Here is a 26979-nt window from a genome sequence, read left to right as displayed (position 1 = left end):
TGGACTGGCTGGGGAGGGACCAGAAAGACCGGTTGCAGGGTGTCCTCATGACAGTGCTTGGGTTCCTGGAGACCCTCTGTGTGGTCCCAGGACCTCCTGCAGCCTCCCCGACTGACTCAGAAATGTGGACTGGGCATCTGTGACCCACCGGGCCACCCCCCAAGTCAGGGAGCCATACTCAAGTGGAAGCCAAGACTAATGGGTCAAGAAGGAGGAAACTGAGTCACAGAGAGTACACCAGTTATTTGTGTTAAGTTCTCACAGCTGATGAGTGGCAGAGCCAGGGTTTGAATTGGACCCAGAGTTTGGGCACTGAACTCCAGCTCTGTTAGTGATAAATGCTGTTGCTGTTGGGGGCTCTGTAGGAGGCCCTGGGGTGGAGGGGTCATTGGAGCCCCGACTTGAGCCCCCAGGGGACAAAAGCGTGGGGACTGTGATTCAGGCAGAGGGAACAGCAAGGGCAAAGGTGGGTGTTCAGGGCTAGCAAAGCAGCCTGCGGGAACCGTGAGGCCTGAACCTTGAGGCAGGGGGCTTGATCCCACAGGGCCGGAAGTAGGGAGTGGTTTCTTGATCACGCTGGGCCTGCAGTCCCCAGTAAGATCCAGAGAGGATTTCAGGTTCCAGGCAGGACAGGAGTTGGGGCCCAGGAAAAGGGAGCCTGATGAAAGCCTTTTAGCGCAGGCCACCTTGCAGTAGCCCCGTGTTTCTAGGGGGCTGGTCTTGCTGTAAGTCCCAAGCTCCCCCCTCCATCCCAGGCACAGCGTGGGAGCTGAGGCCAGGATAAGCAGAGCAGCTGGGCCTGGGAGGGTGGGGCTCCAGTAGGAGGGAGCCCCTCCACCCAGGGCAGGAAGCAGGGCTGAAACCGGAGCTGCCTGGAGGGCTGGACCAGACCCAGGAGTCCCCGGGGCTGCCCCGCCTCCACCCCCCCAGCTGTCCAGCTCTGTGGGGTGGCTGATGTGACCAGGGCTCACCCACAGTCCGAGCCCTCAGCCTCTCCCTCATCCCTTCATCGGAGAATTCACTTCCTGGGGGTTCTGAAGGAGGCACTGACCCCCACAGTGGGGGAGGGGCTGGCTGGGGAGGCTGCTGGGTGAGGGCAGCCCTCCCCCCTCCCCTCTCCCTTCTACCCCTCGGACCTGGGCTCAGCCCCCAGGCTCCAGCCTGACTCACCGCAGGCAGCTGTGGTTTGGGCTGCCGGGTGGGGGCGGGGGGGGCAGCAGAGGACACGAGTTGGGGGTACCAAGCTTAGGGGAGCAGCTTCCTCCCACCACCAACCGTGTCCTGGCCAGAGCTGCTGAGCGCTCAGAGCCAAGGAGGACAGGACTGCCAGCCCCCCACCCTGTCCCAAGCTGCAGAATGCCCCTACCCTGCACGACCAGCACCATTGCCGTGCTCTGGGGCTGAGCCCATGGAACGGGGGGGGGGGGGGGGGGGGGGGGGGGGGGGGGGGGGTGGTCTGCCTTGGGGCCTTCCAATAGGGCACCCTGTTCTGAGCCCTAAGAATCCATCCCCTCTACCCCTCGCAGCCAGTAGGGAAAGCCACGGGGTGGTAACTAGGTACTCCCCCCCGGAGCTGCGGCAGCTGAGCCCAGTGACCCGAGCCTCCCCTTTCCCATCTGTGAAATGGGCGCTGGCTACCGTCCTCTCCTTGGGACCACACTGAGCAGATGAATTAATGCCTGAGAAGGGTTTGCTCCTATTTCCCTAGCACATGCAGGGGGCGCCGAGGAAGGATTTCAGTCACCAGTGCTTTAACAGAAAACAGCAGAAGCCAGATACCAGAAGCTTCCATCACCTCACGCGTGCCCTTGGCCCAGGGACCCCCCCCCCGTCCCTCCACCTTCCCCTGGAGGCATCCTCAGGCCACCTCCAGGCCACTCCTGTTTGCCAAGCCATTTACGCTCATTTGCCCTGTTTGCCACGCGGCTGAGCATGGAATCAGTCAATCACACAATTATCGAGCGCCCGCGTGCGGGCCCTGGACGCTTCCTGTGCGGGCTGTTCAGCTTTCACCCCCAGAGGCATTTTGGAACCTTCCCAAGACAAAAGGCGGAAGGAAGGAAGGAAGTGCCACCCTGTGGACACAGAAAAGATAACAGGCCCTCAGCTCCTGGCGTCCCTCTCCAGGCATGCGCAGAGCCCCCGACGTGCTCTGAGCCTGGGAGCAGGGATTAGCACTGGCCCCAGGGTCATTTGGGGAAACTGAGGCTCTTGTGGGCCCGAGGTCACCCATCTCAACCGAGGTGGCCTGGCTCAGGTTGTGCTCTTTCCCACCCTACTGTCTGGGTCGCCCCCTCCCAGCCTGTTCCTGCTCTCCCTCCCTTTGCCCTGTAAGGCAGGGGACCCCATTCCCCAGGTCCTGTTGGGTTCAGTCAACGGGGGCCACTGGTGGAAGAGGGCACCAGGAGGAGGGGAGAAGCTGACTCTCCCTTTTTTCTGCTGTACACAGTGTCTCCTGGGAAGCTCCCACCAGCTCCCTCCTGGGTTCCAGTAACATCAGCCCCACCCTACACTGTTGCTTATTTCTGGCTGCCTCATTGTTCCCCGATTTGGTCTTTAAAAGCATTATCAGTTAGTATTAAATTGTGTTCCAATATACATAACATCAAATTTACCATCTTAACCATATTTAAGCATCTAATTCAGGGGCATAAATACAATAACATGGTTGTGTAGCCATCGCCGTCATCTCCAGAACTTTCTCGTCTTCTCAAATTGAATCTCTGTCCCCACCGGACGCTATCTCCCCACCCCACCCCCCCAGCCCCTGGCACCCATCATCTCCTTTCCCTGTCTAGGAATTTGACTTCTCTAGGGACCTAGAGTGGAATCCTAGAGTGCGAGGTGATGTGTCATTACGGTTTGCCCCATTTGATCTTTTTATACGTAGTTCCCCATATTAAGTTCAGTCCGCTGAACTGCTGCGTTCTTGGCCATACCCCAACACAGCCGCCTAGACTACTTGTGGTTTGATTTGCCGTGCTCAAGGAAGGGGGTCTTAATTGCCTACAGGTCCAGACTCCAGTAAAGCCGGGGTGCACAAAAGAATGGGGACGCATGTAGCTGGACGCCCACAGCTCTAGCCCAATGTTGCCACTATGGAACTTGAGAATTTGCCAGAACTCATGGTTATTTGGATTTGTGTTGTTAAATCTCTCGTTTTATATCTTAGCAATTAATTTCATAGGTGTTTATCCTTTGTCTCTTCCTTTAAGAAAACCTCACATCAACCACTCCAGGAGCCCAAAGGGTTTGAAGGGAAGCTTCCTTCAGAAATCATGTGTTGATTGAACCAGGTGCAAAGGTCTCTGCCCCAGCCACTCTTTCCCCAGTTTATGCTTCTGGATTCAGCTCCAATGTCACCTCCTTAGAGAATCCTTCCCTGAGCCCTCCCGGAAGGAGTCCTCTCCCTGCCAGTCACTTCTCTGTCCCATTACCCTGTTTAAAATTCTTCTCTAATATTCTTCTAAAATATAGTCGTTTTATCTATTTCCCCTTCTAAAATGTCAGCTCCTTGGGGGCAGACTCTTACTTCTTTCATTCACTTGTGTCCCACATGCCTAGACCAGGACCGGCCTACAACACAGGCGCCCAGCTGACGTTCGTTCTGTGAATGAGCCTGCAGATTTAGCAAGACCCCAATTCAGGGAAGTGCCCCATAGCCTGCGGCCCGTCCCGAGCTCTGGGGGAATGTTCCCCTTTCCCAGATCCATTGCCTGGGATGTCCCACCCGTGCACAGATGGAGGAGCCCAGAAACCACAGGAAGAAAACAGTCCAGGTTTCGCCAAGAGGTTCATTTAAGAAATGTAATCGATCACAGTAAGACACTCAGGATATAAAAACATTCTATACAGTGGTTTAAAAAGCGATTCCCATCCCCCGCAAAGCACACACCATATATACAACACAGACACGATTCTCCCGAAGAGCTTTGCGCAAATCTTTGTACAAAAAGAAGAGACGTCTCAGAGACGACTCCCCCCAAGGCAGAGCCCCCGGAGGGGTCAGCAGTGCAGCAACCAGGGTTTGCAAAAATAAATAGATCTTTGTTTCATATATATAAGTGATAAATGTTTAACAAATATACAAAGTGCAAACATAACAAAAAAGCCCCCCCCACCCCATGTCTGTACAAGGGATTATTTACATGCTTTCACAGTTTCCTACGGGGTAGGCACAGTGTTGGGTGGTCATGCGGTGAGCAACGGGCAGGCCCTGGACGTCAGGCAGGAAGCCACAGGGAGCTGCCTCTTCTCTCTTTGGTCATAACTGTGACACGGATGATAGTATCAGAAAGACGGTTTTAAGAAGTCCCATAAAATGACCAAGCCCAGGGGAGGTCTTACAGGGCTAAAATGCCATGCATATTTTCAGGGGACACCCGTCAACGATAACTACGTTGCTGGGGAAATTAATGGCTTAGGGGCATCTGCATAGAAGCGGAAACACTAGTGGGATAGTCATGACGGCGGCCTTGAGGCGCCTGGTGGGGGAAGAGGCCCTAAGATCTCACATTCATCCACGCGGGCCCTGGCCCACCCGGGAGCCCATCCCAACCGAACAGAAACCAGTGCAAAATAGTAATGTCAGCTTTACACGAGATACAGCCCTGAACTTAAAAAAAAAAAAAAAAAAAGTGCACGGGGACCTGGAGAAGGCTGGGGCAGGCACGGGGGCTGGGGTCCAGACCGCCACACCCAGACCACAGGATGCTCTTAGAGGCTGGAGGCCACTGTCTTCACGCATCAGCTAAGTGGGTATCTCAGGCACTTAATATTAAGGGCAACTGGTGGCTCAGGCTTACCCTGGGAATGGTGAAGGTTTTGGTGAATGAATGGGGCTCACTAGGCCCCAACCCCGGCATGCTGGATTCGGCCAGGTCAAGATGGATGCCGGTGTTGGCATCAAGAGAGGGTACAGACCTCGCTCGGAAAACGCGAGTTTGATCCAGATCCGAGGGGTAACAAAGCAAAAGCGAACTCTGGCTGTCCAGCAAGGGAGAGGGGAGTACATTTACTCCTGAGTTTGGGGGCTCAGGCTAGGAGGTAAGGGTAGAGCAGCTACCCAGGACCTTGTGGGTAGGGCTTGCTCTATCGAGTTCCAAGCCCCTTCCCTTCACTCCTGTGTCCCTCTGGCAGTCCTGCAAGGTGGGGAGAAGGGAGCAGTCCCTGGAGAGGGCAGAAATGCACCCTCCCCAGCTCTTTCGGCCTTCTCTTCTCCACTGTTCATAGAGGAAGAAAGAAAAAAAAAATCCCAACTTAAACCCGTTGCGTGTGCGCCGTTAGAAGCCCGTTCTGCCTCCCAGACGAATAAATATATAGAACAAAGCTCTGGCAGGACAGGCCAAGCGGCTGCCGGTGCTGAGGCTGCGGCCGCCAGCGGTGCTTTGGGTTCACTTCTGATCTTTGCATGAAACGGGAGGGCGTCAAGGTCTCAGGAAGGGTTTGGGGCAGGTCAAGGGTCCGGGGAGAAAGTGTTCTTCCTGCCCGTGACCGGCAGCAGGTTCGGGGGAAGGACAGGACTCGAGGCAGCAGCTCACGCCACATCATCCTCCAGGCTGACCATCTGTCTCTGTTAACAGCAAGATAAACGCCGGAAGCTATCAGTCCAACGTTCCGTAAACATGGCCAGAGGCCACCCACACCTCCCTCCCTCCCGGCCCACCCTGGGGGTGGCCCCCCCATCACTGGCCTGGGCCCACACAGCAACCTCCGCCCTGCTGCTCTCGGGGCTCCGGACCTTGGCCCCAGTCTTTCCCCTGACAGCCACCAGAGGGCGCCCGTGAGCCCCAAGTCAGGCCAAGCCCAGAACCCTCTGCAGGGCTCCCATCTTGTTAGAGCACAGCCACAGTTCTCCCGGAGGCACCCAGGCCCTGCTGCAGGGGCCTGGTCCCTTCCCTTCCCTTGGCTCCTCCCTTGACACCCCAATTCTCAGCTGCAGCCACACTAGCCTCCGGGCCTAGGCAAGCCTGCCCCAGCCTCCTCATCTAAGCTCTCCCTCCCTGCTCCCAGCCCCCACTGGCTTTTTAAAAAATCTTTTCCTCTTTTCTTGTTGCTGTCCACCCCCCCCCCCAAGAAGGGCTCCGGAGGGCCTCCCCACGTCCCGGGCGGGCCGGGGCTCTCACCGAAGGGTAGGTGTAGCCGTCCTGGCTGTAGCAGATGTGGACCTCATCCTCCGTGGTCTTCTGGTACACGGGGTTGTCAAAGTTGATGCTGTTGACGCTCTTGAGCCGCCAGTTCTTCCAGAGGAGGAAGGTCCCGAAACACAGCAGGATGAGCAGGACTGCGGGGGACATGGCCGGTCAGGAGGCCGCCCCGCCGGCCGCCCAGCTCAGCCCCCCGGGGGACACCGCCCGCAGACTCCTGGCCTTTTGACCTATACAGGGATTTTTGTTCTGAATTTGAAGCCGTACTTGTCCACTGGGGGAGAAAACCTACCTAAGTGCATAACAAGTCTCTAACTCGAAGCCCACGGCGACCCCCTCGCCCCAGAAACACCCCGCTGGGGATGATGCGTCCAGGCTTCCAGTCACCACACGCGGGGCCTGTCCTATCAGCGGGGCCAACGCTCTTTTCCTCTGTCCGGGTGCTCTTTGCCTCGTTTCTAGTGGGCCCTGGGATGGCGTTCCCAGGCCCTCCTCGATCCGGGGGACAGCCAAGGGCCCACCCAGCTCAGATTTGTAAAAAATTCTGGCCAAGGGGGGCACCTGGGTGGCTCAGTCAGTTAAACGTCTGCCCTGGGCTCAGGTCATGATCCCGGGACTTGGGGACTCCCCAAGTCAGGCTCCCTGCTCAGCAGGGAGTCTGCTTCTCCCTCTGGCCCCCCCCCCGCTCCTTCTCTCTCTCTTGCTCTCTGTCAAATCAATCTTCAAAAATAAATTAATTAAAAAAAAAATAATTCTGGCGAGGGCCCAGAGGGTGGGAGAGACTCAGGCTCCATTGGGAAAACCCGGGGGGCGGGGTGCCACCTTTGGGCACCTGGCGGGGAGACGAGCGCCCCACTGCCATGTCGGTCCACTCACAGCCAGGCGACTGTAAGGCACTAACGTGCAGGTCTCCGAGAGCAGGCTGGGTGTTGAGGGACACCTCGAAAGGATTTGGTCAGAAAAGGAAAAACAGGTGTGATGCTACGATTAACAGGGGTGAGGCGGCGGGGGGGGAGGTAGAACTCCCCGAACTCCCCCTGCAAGAGAGCCGTTCGCCAGGAGGCGTCCCTCAGGCGGTGTGAGGCCTTCCCTGCAGCTCCTGTCCCTGCACACAGGGACACACCCCCGACCCCAGCTGACGCACCAGCGCTCGCTCGTGCTCGCTCAGAGTGGGTGGGAGGCTTCGGCCTCGCCCAGCTGCGGCCCCAGGGCCCACAAGCAGGCTTGGCACACAGCAGGCACTCAACTGTATTGGTTGAGTGAATGAAGCCAGAAAGGGGCCGCCCCAAGCCTGGAAGAAAAGGCAGACCGGCCCAGCTCGCAGTGCAAGGCGGTCATCCTGCAGGAAGCTAGGGTTGGGGTGGGCCTGGCCGGCAGGCTTACCAATGGGGAGGATGATGTACAGAGCCCCCACGCTCCTTGGCTTCTCCTCATCTCCTCTGCTGGCGGCATCTCCCAGGGCTGCACGGGCGAAAGGACAAAGCAAGGCTCAGATCCATGGGGAGGGCCAGGGAAACACGGCAGGTGTATGACAACTGACACACACGGAAATGCCTGATGCTTCCTGGTGCCCTTAAAGGTTCAAGGGAGGGGAGCCTGGGTGGCGCAGTAGGTTAAGCGCTGGGACGCTTGATTTCGGCTCAGGTCCTGATCTCAGGGTCATGAGATCAAGCCCTGCGTCGGGCTGCGCACTCAGCATGGAGTCTGCTTGGGATTCTCTCCCTCTCCCCTTGCCCCTCCCCCTGCTTGCACACACACACTCTCTCTAATAAATAAATCTTAAAAAAAAAAAAAAAAGGTTCAAAGGAACTTGGAGCATCTCCCAGGTTTGAGAGGCATTACGCTGGGGCCTTATTCATTAGCAGTCAGGGTCATGGGACTCGGAGCAGATTTAAGAGAGTTGTTTAGCCAAGTGTTACGAGGCTCTGGGGAAAGAGGCCCCCCCATCTTTGAGACAAAAGCCTGCAGGTACATTCCCAGCAGCTGGTGAGGTCACTGGTGGAGTTTCTCATCCTGGTTGTGCATTTGATGGAAACGAGACAGGTCTGGGTGGGTCGGCAGCCACCGGACTCAGTAATGTTCAGCGATTCCAGGGCCTGGCATGGACTGCACCAAAGCGCCACAGTCCTGTGTCAGTCCACAGTTCATCAATACTGGGGGAGACCTTGTTACCTAAGCACACGTGTGCACCTGCACCCTGTGAGGGCCCCATGCAAACCAAAGTTTAAAGTCCTCCAAACAGGCAAACAGGCCGGGGGGACTAAGGAGCCACACCTGGGCCACAGGGACGCAGGTGAGCAGTGACTGACATCAGTTATATTCAAACACACCTGGGTCTGAATTCTATTGGTTGTTGTGTGTGTAGAGTTTATACTGACTTTTTTACATTTGCACATATTTAAGAAAACTTCTTAACAAAAATAACTCAAGGCAGCAGCAAGGTCCTTGAGAAATTTTTCCCTTAAAAGGTCTCCTTTGCCCAAAGTGAGAAGCCCTGGCTGGGCCCGTCTGGGAAATGGGTTTTCAAGCAGTGGCTTCCCCCGCCCCTCCCCCCAGCAAAAAGGTTTCCTAGCCTCCCTCAACCCAGCAATTTCTGCTTTACCTTATTTATGGTTGGACATAAGCTTCAGTTACTCTTGAGGGGCAAAAAATGTCTGAAACTTGCTGATGTGCCCCGCCCCCCGCCTTTTTTTTTTCTGGCTAGAAAAATCTATGAGCTCCATTTTTCTGGCCACTCAAATTCCAGGGCTAGCGCCCTCTGGTGGGCAAAGAGATGAATGGCGGGTCTCCCATGAATTCACAGAGAGCCCCGCTCTGACCTTCCAGAGCACAGGCCACCTTCTGGAGCCCCGCTCTGACCTTCTGGAGCCCAGGGGGGGCTGAGGAGAGGCAGGCACTCACCGCGAGCACAAAACTTAAAAGTCTGCCCCCACACCCCCTTGCCAAAAAAAACTTAGTAACTGAGTAATATTTTGATGTGTTATTTTTTAAAGAAATAAACATGAAGGCCGATACCCCATGATAACAAAGTGTCAGACTTTTAGGAAGACGGGCTCTGTCTCCGCACTTGCCTGACCCTGCCTCACTGGGACCCTGGCTCTGATCAAACTATATTTACACGATCAGGTGTTCGGCCCACGGCCCATAATTTGGTGAATTATTTGAAAAAACTAATGCAGTAAAATAGGATTTAAGTCCTGGGTTTTTGGTGCCCCCTCTGATGCTGCCCTGAGCAGCATCTCACCCGCCTCACCCCCAGCCCTTGCCCTGCTGGGCAGACACCTGAAAGCAGGTCATCGAATGGGCCTTCATAACATTTCAGGCTCCCCGGCCTCGGCTCGGGACGACTCTGGGATAAGCCTCTGCCACGCACTCCAGCGCTCCACATGCCGGGGACCACGCAATCCCCCCAACACCACCAGGAGGTGGGCAGGCGCTGTTATCAGTCCCATTTTATAGATCAGGAAACAGAGGCTTCTGGGATGCACAGGCCACGTCAGGAGTGCAGGGGCAAAGGCTAAACCCACTCTATCCCTTCCCCAAGATTCTCTTGGCCTCTGAAGGGGCCTGTCTGGATGCTTGAGCTATAAACCAGGGGCCAGGGCAGTCCCCGCTTTTACCGTGTTGGGACATCGTCACCGTCTCTGCCGTGGTGAACTCAGGGCTGGCCACGGACCACGGGCTGGCTGTGTGCTTTGGCTCCACGGCCGTGGAGCGGACTGTCGGCCTGACTGTGACCGTGGAGGTACCCCGGGTGGTCGTTCCAGGTTCCGCCCCTGAAAGAAGAAACATTTCCTGAGTGCCCTGCTGCTCGTGACAATGTTAAGTAGCACATGCCGTTGGTCACAAAGACATAATTGAAAACAGAGGCGCCTGTGTGTCTCAGTCGGCTAAGCATCTGCCTTCAGCTCAGGTCATGATCCCAGGGTCGTGGGATCGAGCCCTGCGTTGGGCTCTCTGCTCAGTGGGGAGTCTGCTCCTCCCTCTCCCTCTCCCCCTGCTTGTGCTCTCTAATAAATAAATAAAGCCTTAAAAAAAAAAAAACCTGAAAACAACTGAAACACACGAATGTCTATATTGTTATTATTTGTTGTAGTTCGAAAGGGAGATTCACAAGTATTACAGACACACTGGCCCCAAACCAAGACTTTCTCTGAGGATGAGAAAAGTTGAACAGGGGGTCATCTCCTCGCTCGATGCCCATGTCTAAAATCAGTCACCTCGCAAGGGGGCCAGGAGAGAGTAAACCAGACATCAAAGGTGAATAGCGTGTGTCTAAATGCCTGGCACAGAGCTCATGTGTCCCACATGACAAAGGCAAACTACGGATACCCCCTACAATGGCCTCCAGGAGCCTCAGTCTCCCACTGGACAGAAGAGCAAAGAGAACACCAGCAACGTCAAGTTGCATGACTAAGCCGCAAGGGTGGCAGAAGAGGGACGGTCGCGCAAGCAGGCTGGTTGCCTCTACCTATGAGGCAGCTCCTCATGTCCTTGGCCAGCAGCATGCCATCAGGGCAGGCACAGGTGAACTTGGGCGAGTGGGGGTTGATCTGCGGGGCTGGGAGACACAGGTACTGGCAGCCACCATTGCGGAGGGCGGTCCTCTCACACCAGTTCACCCCTGAGGTGGAAGAGGCAGGGAGTTAGGGGAAGAACCAGGATAGAAGGTTCTAGAGAATTCCAGAACACCAGCAGGGAAGTAGAGGGGGAGGCGGTCACCCCATCGTTACCTCTTGGCTGTGTGAGGTTGTGAAAAAGGACAATGTCCTCTGGAGACAACAGGTTTTCTGCCACCAAATTAATGTCTGAGCCTGTGAGACGGTTGGCACTGAAAATGGCTTCGTTGATGATGTCTGTCCAAAATATTTTATCCTATGTGGGCATTAAAGAAGATAGCAGATGCCATTAATCGAGGGCACAGGACATAAGAATTTCTGGGAGGAACCAGTACTGGGTGGTACGAGCCTCATTTCTTTCTTTTTAAAAAAACTTTTAATTGTGTAAAATATACATGATCTAAATTCGACCATCTTAACCCTTTTTAAGTATCTTCTGTGACATTAGGTGCATTCACGTTGGTATGCAACCATCACCACCATCCATGTCCAGAACTTTCCATCTCCCCAAACTGAGACTCTGTCTCCAGGAAACACTGACTCCCGTCCCAGCCCCTGACTCCCACCATCTACTTCCTGTCTCTGTGGACCGCGCTCCTCTAGGGACCTCACAGAAGTGGGATCAGAGAGGATTCATCCTCCCGTATCTGGCTTAGTTCCCTCCAGCTTCCTCCATGTTGTAGTGTGTGTTAGAAGTTCCTCCCTGTTTCCTGAATCACATTCCGCTGTATAGATACACATTGCTTAGCCCTTCATCTCTGACGGTTGCTTCCACCTCTTGGCTGCTGTGACTCACGCTGTCTGAACGAGGGTGCAAGAATGTAACAACGTTCCCCCCACTGTGGTTGGCCCCCTTTTCTCTCTGTAGGGCAATTAGCAGCCTCCTAGACCTCTACCCACGAGGTACCAGGAGTAATTCCCCCTCCAAATACAACAACCAGAAAGTCTCCAGAAAGTACCAAATGTACCCTGGGCCCCAGGATGGCCTCCAAGGGAGAACCGCTGCTTTAAAACTCTTAGGGTGAGAGGGGCACCGGGCTGGCTCAGTCCGGGGGAACCCGTGACTCTTCATCTCAGAGTCGTGAGTCTGATCCCCGTGTCGGGGGTAGAGTTTACTTAAAAACAAAAACACCTCTTTTGAGGAGAAGAAAATGGAAATAACTTCCGTTCTCTAAGTTGGTCCTGGCTTGAATGAGCCGGACCACATGGGTTGACCCGTCAGCATGAGCACTTAGGCCTCGTGTGAGTTGCGCTCAGTAACCAGCACTTAAGATGTGAGTTCCCTCGAGCACCCAAGGAGCAAGCCCTGGCTTCCGGCCCCCACCTCGAAGATGGCCAAGGAGAAGGGGTGCGCCAGCTTTTTCTTGTCCTCCAAAACGATCTTCCGGTTCCCGCCGTTGACGTCAATGCTGGAGATGGAGTGGAGCTTGGAGTCAACCCAGTAGAGGCGGCCACCAGAAAGATCTAGAACCCACAGGTGGACAAGGAAGAGATCACACACCGATACCAGAGGAGCCGGGGCCTGGGCGCTCCACTCCCCCCAGGAAGGAGCCTCCCCCCAAGGACCTGGCGGAGAGGTGCCCCAAAAAGCAGCCCCAACTGCACACCTCCCTGTGTGAGGCCAAACCCACACTGGTGTGGTTTAGTGTCAGGTTACAAAAAACTCAGGAAGCTGCATCTCCTTCCTCAGGTGCAGCCTGGCCACTCCCTCCTCTCCAGACGGTGGCTGTCTGACCCCAGAGACCCAGGTCCCAAGGACATACCCAGGGTGATGCCATTGGGCCACTGGATGTCTTCCGTGACAAGCGAGTAAACGTCAACACCATTCAGACCCCCCTTCTTGATCTTGGCAGGGGTTCCCCAATCTGTCCAGTACATGAAGCTGGGGGGAGAGCGGCAAGAACAGCAGGATGTCAGCCGGGGAGGCTCCCGTCTGCCCCGAAGAGCAGCTCCCAGCTGAGGCAGCCAGGCCAGGGATTGTTAAGACATCCCCCCAAAGAGACCTCGCACTGGTTTCTTCTGCTACCCTAGTGCTTGCAACCTGGTGAGGCCTGGCAGGACTTTACAACCTTCGAGAACAAAGGGAGATTTTTGATTCCAATGTCTGGACCGAGGCCCTTAATTTGCACCCTCGACAGTGATTTCTGAAGGCTTTTATACATTTTTTTCTTTTCTTGGCAAGTTTTGTTTTTGTTTTTGCTTTGATTTAAAAAATTTTTTAATTGTGTTAAAACACATAAAACATAAAAGTTACCATCTTAACTACTGTTAAGTGTCCAGTTCGGTGACGTTAAGTACACATACACTGTCACGCAACCATCACCACCATCCATCTCCAGAATTTTCCCATCACCCCAGACTAGAACTCTGACCGCACGAAGCACCAACTCCTCATTTGCCTCCCCTGACCCCTGGCTCCCGCCACTCGGCTCCCTGTCTCCATGAATGGGACCCCTCTAGGGACCTCATGTAAGGGCGCTCATATAGCACTTGTCCTTTCGTGCCTGGCTGCTTGCATTCCGGATAATGGCCTCGAGGTTCATCCGTGTCGCAGTTCCTTTATAAGACTGACTACAGTTCTGCCCGTGGATGGACCACGTTTGGTTTACCCTTCAGCCATCGAGGGACGCTCAGGCTGCTTCGGGCCCCGGTTGCTGTGAGCACGGGGTTGCAAACACCTGTTCGCATCTGCGTTCACTACACTTGGACGTGGGTCTCCGATGGCTTTTAAGCCTCTGAAGAGATGCTCAAACTCACTCACAAGCAGCCACTTACACTGAAAGACCCCCTCCCCGCCGCGGCTGGCAAAGACGGAAAACCTGCTGTTGACTGTGAGCGAGACGGGTGCGCTAATGGAGGCTGGGTTTCACAAAGCAGGTTTTCAACGGCAATTCGATGCTCCCTCCACACACGTACCCTTGGACATAGTAACCCAAATTCTAGAATGAGGAATCTAGAATCGACAATCCTGCAGAGAAATTGCAAGTGACTCGCCTTTGAAGGTATTGTGTGTGAGGCAGGGGGAAAACTTAATTTCTAAGCACTGGATACAAAGTAAATCATGGCTCATCCAGTCAACAGGGAACGAGCCCCATGTGCCAAACGACAGAGCCAACGGGAGAACAGAGTCCAAGAGGGCAATCCTATGCTACTCTACCTGGGGGGAAAAGAAACACAACAGTAGACCACACACACACACACACCCCATGATTTGTATCTAAGGGGTTATTTCTGGGAGCCTCTCTCTTTCTTGGCAGCTGGGGGGCTAAATTCATTCAACCGAGTGTCCCTCTACCAAACGAGAATGTTTGTGGGCCCAGGCAGGCCCACCTTCAACTCAGGGTCTGTCCCACGTGAGTCACACTCGTTTCAAAAGTTCCCTTTTGGGGCGCCTGGGTGGCTCGGTTGGTTAAACATCTGCCTTGGGCTCAGGTCATGATACCTTGGTCCTGGGATCACGCAGGAGAGAGCCTGCTTCTCCCTCTCCCTCCGCCTCTCCCCTCCTCTTGTGCTCTCAATCTCTCTCTCTCAAATAAAATCTTTTTTTAAAAAAAAAGTTCCCTTTCCTTCTATGATTGCCACCAGGACAGGCTGCCTGTCCAGAATTGTGAAATTCCACGGGCAGATATGGTGTAATGGGTTTGGGACACGGGGCGGGGAGATGCCTTTCGTCAGGGGACACAGGTCCCTGTGGGCCGCGGAGCTGCTGAGTCAGCCATGGGCCGTGCAAACCCCCGCCCCGGGGGCTAGGTGGGGTGGCGACCTTTACTCCCTGTGGCATCCTCCCCGAAACATCCCTTGGATCTGAGCGTTTTTACCTTTCTCCAGTCCAATCCTGGCACAGGATTCTCTGCCATAAAATACTAAATCAGAACTTAAATAACTATTAATTTCTAATACCAATTTAAATCCATATTTTAATTTCTGGTCTTTGTTTTTTGTTATTGTTTTGTTTTCATTTTTGTTTTTTAAGTAGACTCCACGCCCAGCATAGAGCTCAACACAGGACTTGAACTCACGACCTTGAGATCAGGAGCTGAGCGGAGATCAAGAATCAGACATTTAACTGACTGAGCCACCCAGGCGCCTCCCTGAGTTTGGGTTCTCACCCTGAGTGCACTTTTCAGGGTCCACTTCTATCTTAGCAGACATCAAGAGGGATCAACAAAGGGCACGTGGGGAAGGACCACCCTTCTAGGTCCTATTCTTTCCTGACAGCAAGGGCCCCTGTGGCTGGGGACAGCCCCAAGATCACGGAGACCAGTCCAGCTCAGGCACACGCCTTCCCCCAGTCTGAGTCCTAACCAGTTCTTGAACCCCACCTCTGCAGTTCGTTCCCTCTGAACCCCGCAGCTACAGGAGCACCCACCCATGCACGGGGTCCACCACGATGGCACGCGGCTTGGAGCCTTTCTCCTTGAAGAGCGTCTTTCTCTTCACACCCTTGGTGTCCGCCACGGAGACAGTGCCCAGGACGGAGTCTGTCCAGTATATGTTGCTGTGGATCCAGTCCACTGCCAGCCCGTCGGGGGCCTGGAGGTCCTCGCTGATGACAGTGTCATAGGAGGAGAAGCTGGTGGCTCTGTCGATATGGGTACTGTCGGGGGAGGGGGGGAGACGGAGAGGAGAGTGTCAGTGCGAGGGGCTGAGTTCACCTGGGGTCGGGGCTGGGAGCAGCTGCGAGGCTCACCTGTAGATCTTCCTCTGGGACAGGTCAGACCAGTAGATTCTGTTGCGGGCCACCTCCATGTCTAGGGCCACGACGTTCTTCAGGTTCGGGATGAGGCTGGTGTATTCACTGCGGTCCAGGGTCATCTTCCGCACCTCGTGGCGGTTGGTGAAAAAGAGGTAGGCGATGTTGCCTGGGGACACAGGGAGGATGCTCAGGGGAGCAGAAGGGACCCCGACTCCTGCTTGTCACCCTCTGGGGTCCAGCTAAACCGGAGGAGACACTCAGGATGGGGTGGAAAATGCCTCGCTAGCGTATTAACCGTGTGGTTCTGATGCTCTGACATCCTGGGCCTTGCAGAGCCCAAAGGGACAGCCCCTCCCAGGGCCGGCCCTCTCCCTCCTGAGGGACCCCCTGGCTGCCACGCGCCCCCTCCTCCTGGGAACTGTAACAACCGATCTTTTCAGTGGTGGTCGTCTCCTGCTGGGTTGGCCCCACCATACGTGAATGGAAGTAAAACCTCCATTAATAATAAAACCTACACTGGGGCCCCAGCACTTTCCATCGTGGAACATAAAGATGAAGAAACATTCACCGTTAAGGTATACAGAGCTATTCCTTAGGGCAGGAAATTCTGAGTGCTTTTCATATTCCGTTTTCCCTCATTGATCCTCACACCCCTATGGGGCCAGAGCTGTCGTCAAACTCTCTCGTTATATACAAGGCGCCTGAAGCTCAGAGAGGGGAAGTGACGAGCCAAGGTCACACCAGCTGGCAAGTGGCAGAGCTGGGATTCAAACCCAGGCTGCCCCGACTCTGGGGGCTGTGCTGTAACCATGACACCAATATTCACCAACAAGCTAACCGTGTGTACAACTGACCTCAGAATAGCCCTTCCCACGACACCACGTGCACCCCTGGGAAGGTGTCTGTATAGACACCGGCCCCAACAGACTGGAACCAAAGTGAAACCTCAAACCCTGGGGGGTTTTCACGAACTGAGTCCCCAGTTTTCCCCAGAACAGGGAAACGCATGGGGCTGTGACAGAGGGCGGCCAACGAACAGTCACAAAAGGGACAACAGGGGAGAAGCCTTCAAGGCTAAAACAGACCCTTGAGGAAAAACGGAAGACAATCCAAAATATTTCTGCAAACTTGTCCCTCATGGGAGTCACACTGGAGGGCAGACGGACACAAAGCAAAGGGAGTTTGGCCCACTGGTCAACTCCCCAAATACATGGGATCCCCTCACTTCGGGGCTTCTGAGAATCAGTGCCTGGCTGCGGTGCTCATCTTAAGTTTAGGTAGAAAAGAAACAGCGATTCCTGCGGTTTGGTCTTATGAGCAATTGATTATACCTTGGTCTCTCTTAAGTGAATTTTTGCTTTTTGGGTATAGGTTCCTCTAAGTGAATAAGAACAGCTGGTTTGCGGGGGGGGGGGCCCTTCAGGCACAGCCTTTCAACCTCTTGTTCCCTGAAGCCCCTGGGGGCCTGGGGGCTGCAAACTGGATCTCCTGCCAATTGACCTGGGTCAGCAGGGAGGCAGGACCCAGGCGGGCAGCCTCGTGGCAAGTTCCTGACAGGGTTGCTCATCCATCTGCCAGAGGTCTCTCGAGGACACAGTCTGCCCCGCCCCCCCAGCAGTCTTTGGAGTGGATGCAAAGGTCACATGACGAAACCCCCCCCCCCAGCACCTGCTCTTGGCTCCGGCCCCGCCCCCATCGGCCCCACCCGGCGCTCACCCACAGCCTTGCAGGCCTTGGTGTGGGGGTCCAGCTGGAAGCCCTCCTCACAGTCGCACTTGTAGCTGCCCTCGAGATTCACGCACAGCTGGCTGCACACGTCGGGATCCTGACACTCGTCAATATCTGCAAGTCGGGACACAGGGACTTGGGGCTCCTTCCTCGTGGGGTGCCGATGGAGTGATGGGCTCCCACCGAAAGCCATGCCTCCCGATGGCACATGGAGACAGCTCTGGGGAAGACCTCCAGAGCCAGGGTCTTGGTGACGAGCAGGTTCAGAAATAAAAACACGGAAACAGCCAAGCATCGTCTCCAACAATGACCCAGACCTCACCGTTCACCCCAGGGGTGCGGCCCACAGGGCGAAGCTGTGTCAGCCGAGATTTCTTTTGTAATTAATAACCCCAAAGGCAAGAACCGAGGGCTCCTCGAGGGCTGGGCCTGCGCTGGATGTCCCAGGCATCCGGCACCTCATTAAAGCCTCCTAACAGGCCCGTGAGGTCAGCACCGCTTTCGTGCCCACTGAACAGGTGGGGAAACTGAGGCACCGAGGGTCTGGCCACCCCATGAGCAGAAAGGGCCGAGGAGGAATCACCTTCGCATCTTCGCTGGTCCACCAGCCGGAAGCCCTTAGGGCACAAACACTCATAGCCCATCTTGAGGTCGTTGCAGATGTGGGAGCAGCCGCCCTTGTTGTCCAGACACTCGTTGGTCCCTGTGGTGGCGGGGAGTGGGGGGGTGCTGGTCACACTCAGGTTGTCGGCACCCCTGCACCATCTCATCACCCTTATCATGATGGCCACGACTCAGGGACCAGTGAACTATCACGTCCCCGAAGAGGACTTCATGGAACCCCTGTCACGTGCAGCGCCAGGAGGGAACCTGGAGGCCATTCCGCTGAGTGAACCACGAGGGGCACAGAAGGACAAATACTGTAGGATTCACTCGTAGGAGGTCCCCAGTGGAGTCAAATTCAGAGATAGGAAGTAGATGGCGGATGCCAGGGGTGGGGGAGGGGATGGGGAGGCGGCGTTTCATGGGGCAGAGGTTCCATCTGGGAAGATGAGAAAGTTCTGGAGACGGACAGTGGGGATGGCTGTATGACCATGTGAGTCTGCTTAATGCCGCTGAACTGGACACTTCAAAATGGCCAAGATGGTAAATCCTATGGTTTCTTTCTTTCTTTCTTTTTTTTTGTAAAACACATTTGAAAATGTTGATTATAAAAACTAAAAAATCACGTTCCACAGTTGCAGGTACTAACTCCCAGCAAGCACATGGGTATCTGAACCACAGCTGTGGAAACCGAGGCAAGGCCAGGCTCCAAGACTCGCCCAAGATCACAGCGCTGGACCAGACCCGGGGCTCCGGCACCCATGCCCCGGCTCTCCTTACAGGGCGGTGGCCCATGCCAGCCTACCCTCTGTTCTTGCGTGGCCCCAAAGCTAAGAATGGTTTTTACATTTTTAAATAGTTGAAAAGAAAAATAAGAATCAAAAGAAAAAGAGTATTTCGTGCCACATGAAAGGTTCAAACATTGATGAGGGAACGGAAGGCAAGCTGAGGACAAAGCAGAAGCTGACACCCCGCAACCCCCCCACCATGGGATATACGCAACATTCCTCGGGCACTCTGGGCTGCCCTAAAGGACACAGAAACAGTCCTTACTACCTACAGCCCATTGACAAGTCCTTGAAACAGGCACGGTAACATTCCTCTAGGAACTCAGCTGCCTCGATGCTAATACTTTGCTAAGGGCAAAAGGCAGTCCTAGCCTGACCCCCTCCCCCCCACCAGGATCCTCTATGTCTACTTTAACGTATAAAAATTCCTTTGGAAACGTCCTTTATCTCTAACCACCCCCCCACCCCAGATACGTGTTGGCAATCATCCCCCAAGCATATGGCCCCCGGATAGACATCTGACAGGTCTCATGACTCAGGTTTTATTAGACGGTAATAAATGACCTTTTCCCAACAACAGCTAGCCCCGTCAAGGTCCTGGAAACCTTGCTTCCAAAATTCCTTAGAGACTTACGCTATCCCTAAACCCCTCCCAACTTGAGGGTATATAATGGGCCATTCCTCACAACCCCGGGGCAGCAGCTCTTTCTGCCCACGGGTCCCGTCCCTGTGCTATAAGAAACCACCATTTTGCACCAAAGACGCCTCAAGAATTCTTTCTTGGTCATCGGCTCCGGACTCCACCCCACTGAACCTCACCTGAACCACATCAACATCAGTGTCCCTAACTGGGTTTGCTCGGAGCACGGCCACACGCGATCACGCTCGTGTGCATTCGTATGCAGTTTTCCTGCTCAACGGTCCTGTTGAACAGCTGCGACAGACCTTACAGCTGGTCAAGTCCAAAATATTTGCATGGCCACAGGTTAGAGAGCACAGCTGAAACTTTACAAGCATCGCAACAGCCAATCCCCAGCAGCCCCAGGATGTTGAACCCTTACTGTCCCATCCTACAGATGTGAACACAGAGGCTCGGAAGCAAAGCTGCTTCTCCCCTAGGACCCCCATGTCTGTGTTGCCACAGAGCTAAAGCACTCATGGGCATGGGTGGGCAGAAGACTTGCAGCCCCACAGCACCCACGTCTGGGTCCCAGCCCCAGCTCCCCATAAGTCCAAGAGCCACCTGCACCCCAGGGGGCTCACCGCACTCCTTGAGGGGCTCGTCCGACCAGTCCCGACAGTCCCTGATCGAGTTGCACACTTTGTCCAGTGTGATGCATTCGCCGCTGTGGCACTTGAACTTGTTGGGGCCCTCACACAGCGTCACTAAGAGCCAAAAAGGACGGTCAGGCGCTTCTGAGACGCAGGAGCCCACTTACCGCTCTTTATTCATATAATAGCTTATTCACATAAGAGGATATGTAAATGCATTCATAACGATGTACTTAATATCATGGAAATAAACACTTAAAAATGGTAAAGATGGGGGGCGCCTGAGTGGCTCAGTCGTTAAACGTCTGTCGGCTCAGGGTGTGATCCCGGCATTCTGGGATCGAGCCCCACATCAGGCTCCTCCACTGAGAGCCTGCTTCTTCCTCTCCCACTCCCCCTGCTTGTGTTCCCTCTCTGGCTGGCTGTCTCTCTCTGTCAAATAAATAAATAAAATCTTTAAAAAGAAAAAAACGTAAAGATGGTAATTATTTTCTCTTATATGTCGTTTACCACAGTTGTTAAAAAGTGCATTATCAGAATTTAACTTCTTGTTCAAAAAAGTCTGTTTCAGGGAGCGCCTGGGTGGCTTAGGTGGTTAAACGTCTGACTCTGGATTTCGGCTCAGGTCATGATCTCATGGTCGTCAGATCGAGCCCCACGTGCAGCTCTATGCTGGGCACGGAGCCTGCTTAAGATTCTCTAGCTCCCTCCCCCTCCTCCTCCCCATACACTCTCTCTTTCTCAAAATAAATACATAAAATCTTTAAGAATTTAAAGATGGCTCAGTCAGTGAAGCGTCTGCTTTCAGCTAGGGTCATGATCCCAGAGTCCTGGGATTGAGCCCCACATCAGGCTCCCTGCTGAGCACGGAGCCTGCTTCTTCCTCTCCACCCCCGCTCATCCTCTGTCTTTCACGCTCTCTCTCTCTCTCAATAAATAAATAAAATCTTTAAAAAAAATGCTGCTGATAAACAATTGGGTTGCTTCTAGTGTTTTGCTGTTAGGTTGGTGCTTTTCCACATGTTCCAGAGCCCGTCTCCCGGTTACAGGTTCGAGTTTCTCCTGGGGTCGTTCCCAGGAGCAGAAGTGTCACTGTTCCCAGGAGCAGAAGTGTCACTCTGTAAGCACAGGAAAGTGCTTTACGTGGAGTCGTACAGCACGTGTTACCTCTGAGCTCAAAGACAGGGGCCCTGCACACCTTGGCCTCATTAAATCTCATAGTCCTGAAATAGATGCTCTCGTGACGCATGTCAGAGAAATGGCAGTGAGGTTCAGGGAGGGCAAGCAAGTTGCCCGAGGACACACAGTGAGTACGGGGCTGCCTCCAGAGAAGCTCACCGTTGATGCAGCCGAGCTCGTCGCTCATGTCCTTACAGTCATTCTCCCTGTTGCACTGCCGGCTGCCGTGGATACAGGTCCCGTCCGAGCACTGGAACTCATCAGGCCGGCACGTGGCCACAGCTGCGAAAGACAGGGCACATGTTGGTTTTTCTCAAGGAGCAGCAAAGAGAACAAACTAGCACCTTCGAAGCAGCAATTTCCTGGCTGCCTCGGGCATCAGGGACAGCACGTCACAGGAAATATTTTAGAGGTGAAAAAACATGCCCCACCACCTCCATGAGCAGGAGACAGGGGCTCATCCATTTTACCCACTTCCCACCTGGGGAAAAACTCCCCAGGTACACCTGTCTTCATATTCTACATTTTACCCAATGTAGTTTCTTTTCTTTTTTTAAGGTGTGGTGGGGGAGGACAGAGGGGGAGAGAGAATCTTAAGCAGGCTCCACGCCCAGCACAGAGCCCACAGGGCTCGATCTCACAAGCCTGAGACCAAGAGCTGAGCCGAAATCAAAAGTCGCTTAACCGACCAAGTCACCGGGGTGCCCCTAACCGATGTAGCATTGGGTTTTCTCTCATGGTAGTAAGTACTTTTTTCCCTCAATGAAGAAGAATCCCATAAAATTATTACTAAATTCACAGAACAAAGTATGGAAAATAAGAAAGGTGGGGGAAGCACCCTAACACATCCACTGAGTTTTCCTGGAGTTTTCTCCAATCTTTCCACATACGCATTTTTGAGAACATGTAATTTTAAGATTTTCAGTCATCTCTCCCCCCAACGTGGGGCTTGAACTCACAACCCTGAGATCAAGAATCACACTCTCTACTGATGGAGGTGGCCAGGCGTCCTTAGAACACATAATTTGCGGGGCGCCTGGGTGGCTCAGTTGTTAGGCATCTGTCTTTGGTTCAGGTCATGATCCCCAGGTCCTGGGATCGAGCCCCACATCGGGCTCCCTGCTTGGTGGGGAGTCTGCTTCTCCCGCTCCCGCTCCCCCTGCTTGTGCTCCCTGTCAAACAAACGAACGAACGAATGAATAAATAAATAATAATAAAAGAGTGGGGGAAGCCTGCTCAAGTTATGAGAATTAAGTAAGTGAGTTTGTGTTGAGTTTTGGTACAAATTGTATACAAAGTCATCCATTATTTTAAAATGTGACTTTCAGGGGCGCCTGGCAGGCTCAGTCAGAAGAACGTGCAACTCTTGATCTCGGGGTTCTGAGTTCGAGCCCCACACTGGGTGGAGAGATTACTGGGGGAAAAAAAAAGGTCACTTTTTTTTTTTTAAAGTGATTTTTAAAAAGTCTAATTTCATCTAGACAGAGATTTCAATTCTGCGAAAACAGTGCACGGGGGCAAAGGTACCAAAGAAACAGGGACATGAAAACATGTTCTAGGTTCACAGTAGCTCTACACCGCTGGCTTTGAGGTGACACCCCCCCCCCCCCCCCCCCCCCCCGCCCCCAGGAAGCACTGACGCCAGGCCAGGGTCTGGGCACAGTCCTTCATCTCCACGGTCTCCAACACAGGAGCCACTCACCATGCGTGGCTACTTAACTGCCAACTCGCGAAAGTGCAATAAAACTGAATATTCCGGTCTCTGCTTGCACTAGCGACCCTGGGTAGCAGTTACCGCACTGGGCAGTGCAGACGTGGGAGGAGTCCACCGCCCCCAGAAAGTTCGATGGGGTGGTGCTGGACTCCAGTGAAGGCCAATGCTCTTGCCCCATTCTATGGGGGAGGAGAACACAACACAGTGCCATTGAGTCCTTGGCCGGAGGTGACCCGCCAGGCCCAGCGCCCAGGATCCTTTCTGGACGAAAATACTACTGCAGCTTGCCACCCGCTCCCCTGGTCAAGAGAAGAGGTGAGCTACGCAGGCTAGTTAGAGACAGGGTCCCCTTTCACGGAGGCTTTCTCCTCCACGTGATCAGGGGCACTGGAAGAGCATGGAATGAGACTGAAGTCCCCACGGTGGGCCTCGACAGTGTTCAAGCACTGAAAGGCCGACCCGCCCCACCCCCGGGGGAGCACAGGGACAGGGGCGAGGACCCCCGCACGGCGGCCTTACTGCAGTTCTCCTCATCGGACTTGTCCTTGCAGTCAGGGCCGCCGTCACAGCGCCAGCTGGAGTGGATGCATTCGCCGCTCCGGCAGTAGAATTCGAGGGACGAGCAAGGGCCATTGTCCCGTTGGGGGGCTGACGTGTTGCGGCCCCCACAGCGCTGCGGCCACTCATCTGAGCCATCCTTGCAGTCGGGGTCGCCGTCACAAGCCCACAGATCGGGGATGCAGGCAGAGTTGTTGCACTGGAAGCTGGCAGGGCCGCAGGTGGGCATGGGGCAGGACGCCTCGTCGGACCCGTCCAAACAGTCCCGATCCGAATCACAGACGAAATCCAGGGCGATGCACTTCCCATCCTGGCAGCGGAACTCATTCTGGGCGCACGTTCTGGGCACTGCAGGGATGGATGGGAGAAGACAAGCTGGTCACCAGAGAGCCCCCACTTCTCACTAGCAGCCCGTTCCACAGATGAGGACATGGACCCAGGTTCCCCCCAACAAAAAAAAATGTTTTTAAAGTGGTCGGGGTGGTGGGGCACCTGGGTGGCTCAGTCAGTTAATGGTTGGTTGAGTGTCCGACTGTTGATTTCGGCTCAGGTCATGATCTCGTGGTGGTGGGATCGAGCCCCACACCAGGCTCTGCACTCAGCTCAGAGTCTGCTCTGGATATGCTCTCCCTCTCCCTCCCTCAAATAAATAAATAAAATTTTTAGGGAAAAAAAAAGAAATTGGCAACTTTAACAAAAATTTTGGGTTTTTTGGGGGTGCCTGGGTGGCTCAGTGGTTAAGCGTCTGCCTTCGGCTCAGGGCGTGATCCCAGCGTTCTGGGATCGAGCCCCACATCAGGCTCCTCTGCTGGGAGCTTGCTTCTTCCTCTCCCACTCCCCTGCTTGTGTTCCCTCTCTCGCTGGCTGTCTCTATCTCTGTCGAATAAATAAATAAAATCTAAAAAAAAAAAATTGTTTTTTGTTTTTTAAAATTAATTATTTTCCCCCCATCTATTGATATAATTGTATTTCAATTATATCACAATAAACCTGGAAGGAAAAAAAATGTACCTGGAAAAAGAACAACAATCCACTTTATTTCTAAATGTTCCCAGAGGAGGTAGTTCATCAGATAATCACTAATCCAGGTTAGACACGCATTTCTCAAGTGAATGTATGAGAATACTTGTTTTTTTTTTTTTTTTTTAATATCATGGATTTTTATATTTTCTGAACTTGAAGATCTGACATTATCTTAATTAGTTATTTAGGTTTTTCCTGGTTATTTTTCTCAGAGCCTTACTCCATTAAAAGGACAAAACAAAACTACACGATTCAATAACTAACACTGAAGAGCCACGTCAGACCCCCAGCCCTCCGGAGTGCCTCCCCCTCCAGGATGCGGGGCCCTGTTTCTTCCCAGAATCCGCAACTTGGTGAAGCTTTCCTCTTCTTGGTGGTCAGCTGAGTGATAGGTCGAGGTCAGCGAACACCTACTGTGTGCTTAGCCTCCCAGGGTGGCTGGGGGTGGTCACAGGGGCTCACCAGAGCACGTGTCATGTGGTTGGGGCGGGGACACTTGGCAAGGACAGCCTCAGTGAGTTTGCTGACGACCGTAAGAGGAAGAACCGACCCTATCGCCTGCGATGCCTCCTGGGCGAGGTGGGGTTCAAACAGTACGAGCAAGCTTGGGGGGAGCTTCCAGGAGATGGAGCCCACCGCAGACCCCAGAGCAGCCAATCCGCAGCTCTGCTAGGGCACCAACTCTAACTGCAGCCCAGGACCAGGGGGGAACCAGGAGGAGCCAGCGCGGGGCTGCCCGGGGAGGGAGCACACTTACGACAGCCTTGCTCGTCGGAGCCGTTCTCGCAGTCCACCTGGCCGTCACATCGCCAGGGCTGAGGGATGCAGCGGTTGACACGGCCGCCACAGCTGAAGTCCCCAGACTTGCAGGTGACAGACACTGTGGGAGAAACCCGACTGAGCCTTCTCTGAGGGAAGCCCACTCTGACTCCCCAGCCCCAGCTTTGCAGAGCAAAAACACAGTTTTCAGAAAGAAGGTGCCAAGCCCACCTTTCTGGGTGAAAATGAAAGACATCTAATGGAACTTGTTAAAAAAAAAAAAAATTAGACATGAAGTGATGAAAAGGTTTGGAAGGACAGAGGTGATGGTTGCATAGCACCGTGACCATATTATCACTACTGAACTGATTCCATTAAAATGGTTAATTTTACGTTATGTGAATTTCACCTCATTTTTTTTTTCTTTTTAAAGCTGTTAAGGTTCCGGAAATATCTCTTCCCCCAAGTCCCAATTCATGGTTGAACACATCAGCCTGCTGGCTGATGTTCACCTCATCTGTCACCCACTCTCATCAAAAAGGGTACGAAGTGTGTCATGCCCAAAGGGGACTCACTGCAGGTCTCCTGGGACTCATCGGAGGCATCCAGGCACTCGGCGCTCCCGTCACAAACCCACTTGTAGGAGATGCACTTCCCATCTTGGCACTGGAACTCGTTTCTCCCACACGTGTCTTCCACTGACAGAGAAGGGAAGAGGAAGGACCATTCAGCGCCAGCATCGGAAAGTGACAACACCACCTGTGTGTGTCTGTTTCCTGCCAGCTGTGGAATGAACCAGAAATAGAATCCGATCGTTCCCAGGAAATAAAACACACACACACAACAAATTTCATGAACCAAAAGTGCAGCGGAGGATGCAAAGAATAGATCTAGAAAAGTGACTTGCCAACGGTGTGTAAAACTTGACATAATGGTTGTTGAGTCCAGTGTAAGGACCCACTAAGGCAGGAAACAAAATAGTAGCACTTCCCTGCACATAAAAAAAGAAAATAATTTAAATGATTTAGTATATTAGAAACCTGTGTTGGCAAGAGAAATGAGGAAAATTGTGTGAAATCATTCAGCGGAAGGAAAGATGAGGGGCCATCTCCAGTAGGTAGGGAGGAAATATAAAGAGATACAAATTATGAGAAACTATGAATGCAGATGGCAGAGAACAGAGACAGTAGCAAAAGCTGTAATATGAGAAATTTCTAGGAAAGCAAAGATTCAGATTTTTTTTTTAAAGGATTTTATTTATTTATTTGATAGCACAAGCAGCGGCAGTGGCAGGGAGAGGGAGAAGTAGGCTCCCCACTGAGCAGGGATTCCCTATGCGGGGCTTGATTCCAGAACCCGGGATCACGACCTGAACGAAGGCAGACGCTTAACCGACTGAACCACCCAGGCGCCCACAAAGACTCAGATTTTTAGATAAAAAATGAGGACAAGTAAATTTCTGGGAAATTTCCTTAACACATTGACTTTTGCATTTTGGAAAAGAGATCGCAATAATGTTGACTGAGTTTAGTCTTAAATACTATATTTTGATTCAGAATGCACTGTTCTCTGTGAACTGGAATAAAGCAAACTTTTATTATTAGTGATACCTGGTAAAAAAATATTTTAATCTCTAAATATAAACTTTAATGCCCTATGTAAATTAAAACACTGTGGCCAATAAAAATTATTATCTGGTTTACCTCATGATGCTTTGCGAATAAATAAGACCCCCCCCCCAAAAAAGAAGTTAGTAGGATTTTTCCTATTGAGTCAGATGTTCTGAGGGCAAATAGTATGTAAAACGTACACTTTGACTGATGGCTACATTTACTCTAAGTTCCATTATTCTTGTAAGAAGATTGAAATCTTAAAAAAAAAAAAAAAAAAAAAA

At 53.2% G+C, this 26979-nt stretch overlaps 1 protein-coding gene across 2 annotated transcripts in view; it reads right to left on the bottom strand.

Moving 5' to 3' along the window:
• Positions 1–3776: 3776 nt before the first annotated feature.
• Positions 3777–26979, bottom strand: part of LDLR (low density lipoprotein receptor) — a 35362-nt gene continuing 12159 nt past the window's right edge. For both annotated transcript variants that reach the window (XM_002921392.4, XM_034657798.1), the window contains exons 2-18: positions 25661–25783; positions 25084–25206; positions 23265–23651; positions 21191–21313; positions 19844–19966; positions 17773–17892; positions 17178–17303; positions 15456–15627; positions 15135–15362; positions 12529–12647; positions 12090–12229; positions 10880–11021; positions 10618–10770; positions 9767–9922; positions 7530–7607; positions 6126–6283; positions 3777–5572 (exon numbers count right to left, since the gene is read on the bottom strand). In XM_002921392.4, the coding sequence (XP_002921438.2) occupies positions 5537–5572; positions 6126–6283; positions 7530–7607; positions 9767–9922; positions 10618–10770; positions 10880–11021; positions 12090–12229; positions 12529–12647; positions 15135–15362; positions 15456–15627; positions 17178–17303; positions 17773–17892; positions 19844–19966; positions 21191–21313; positions 23265–23651; positions 25084–25206; positions 25661–25783 (2507 nt within the window). In that variant the 3' untranslated portion in view covers positions 3777–5536. The remainder of the gene's footprint in view (positions 5573–6125; positions 6284–7529; positions 7608–9766; positions 9923–10617; positions 10771–10879; positions 11022–12089; positions 12230–12528; positions 12648–15134; positions 15363–15455; positions 15628–17177; positions 17304–17772; positions 17893–19843; positions 19967–21190; positions 21314–23264; positions 23652–25083; positions 25207–25660; positions 25784–26979) is intronic.

The sequence above is a fragment of the Ailuropoda melanoleuca genome, chromosome 4 (genome assembly GCF_002007445.2).
Source record: "Ailuropoda melanoleuca isolate Jingjing chromosome 4, ASM200744v2, whole genome shotgun sequence".
In the NCBI taxonomy this organism is placed as follows: domain Eukaryota; kingdom Metazoa; phylum Chordata; class Mammalia; order Carnivora; family Ursidae; genus Ailuropoda; species Ailuropoda melanoleuca.
This window is presented reverse-complemented; position numbering and strand designations above follow the sequence as displayed.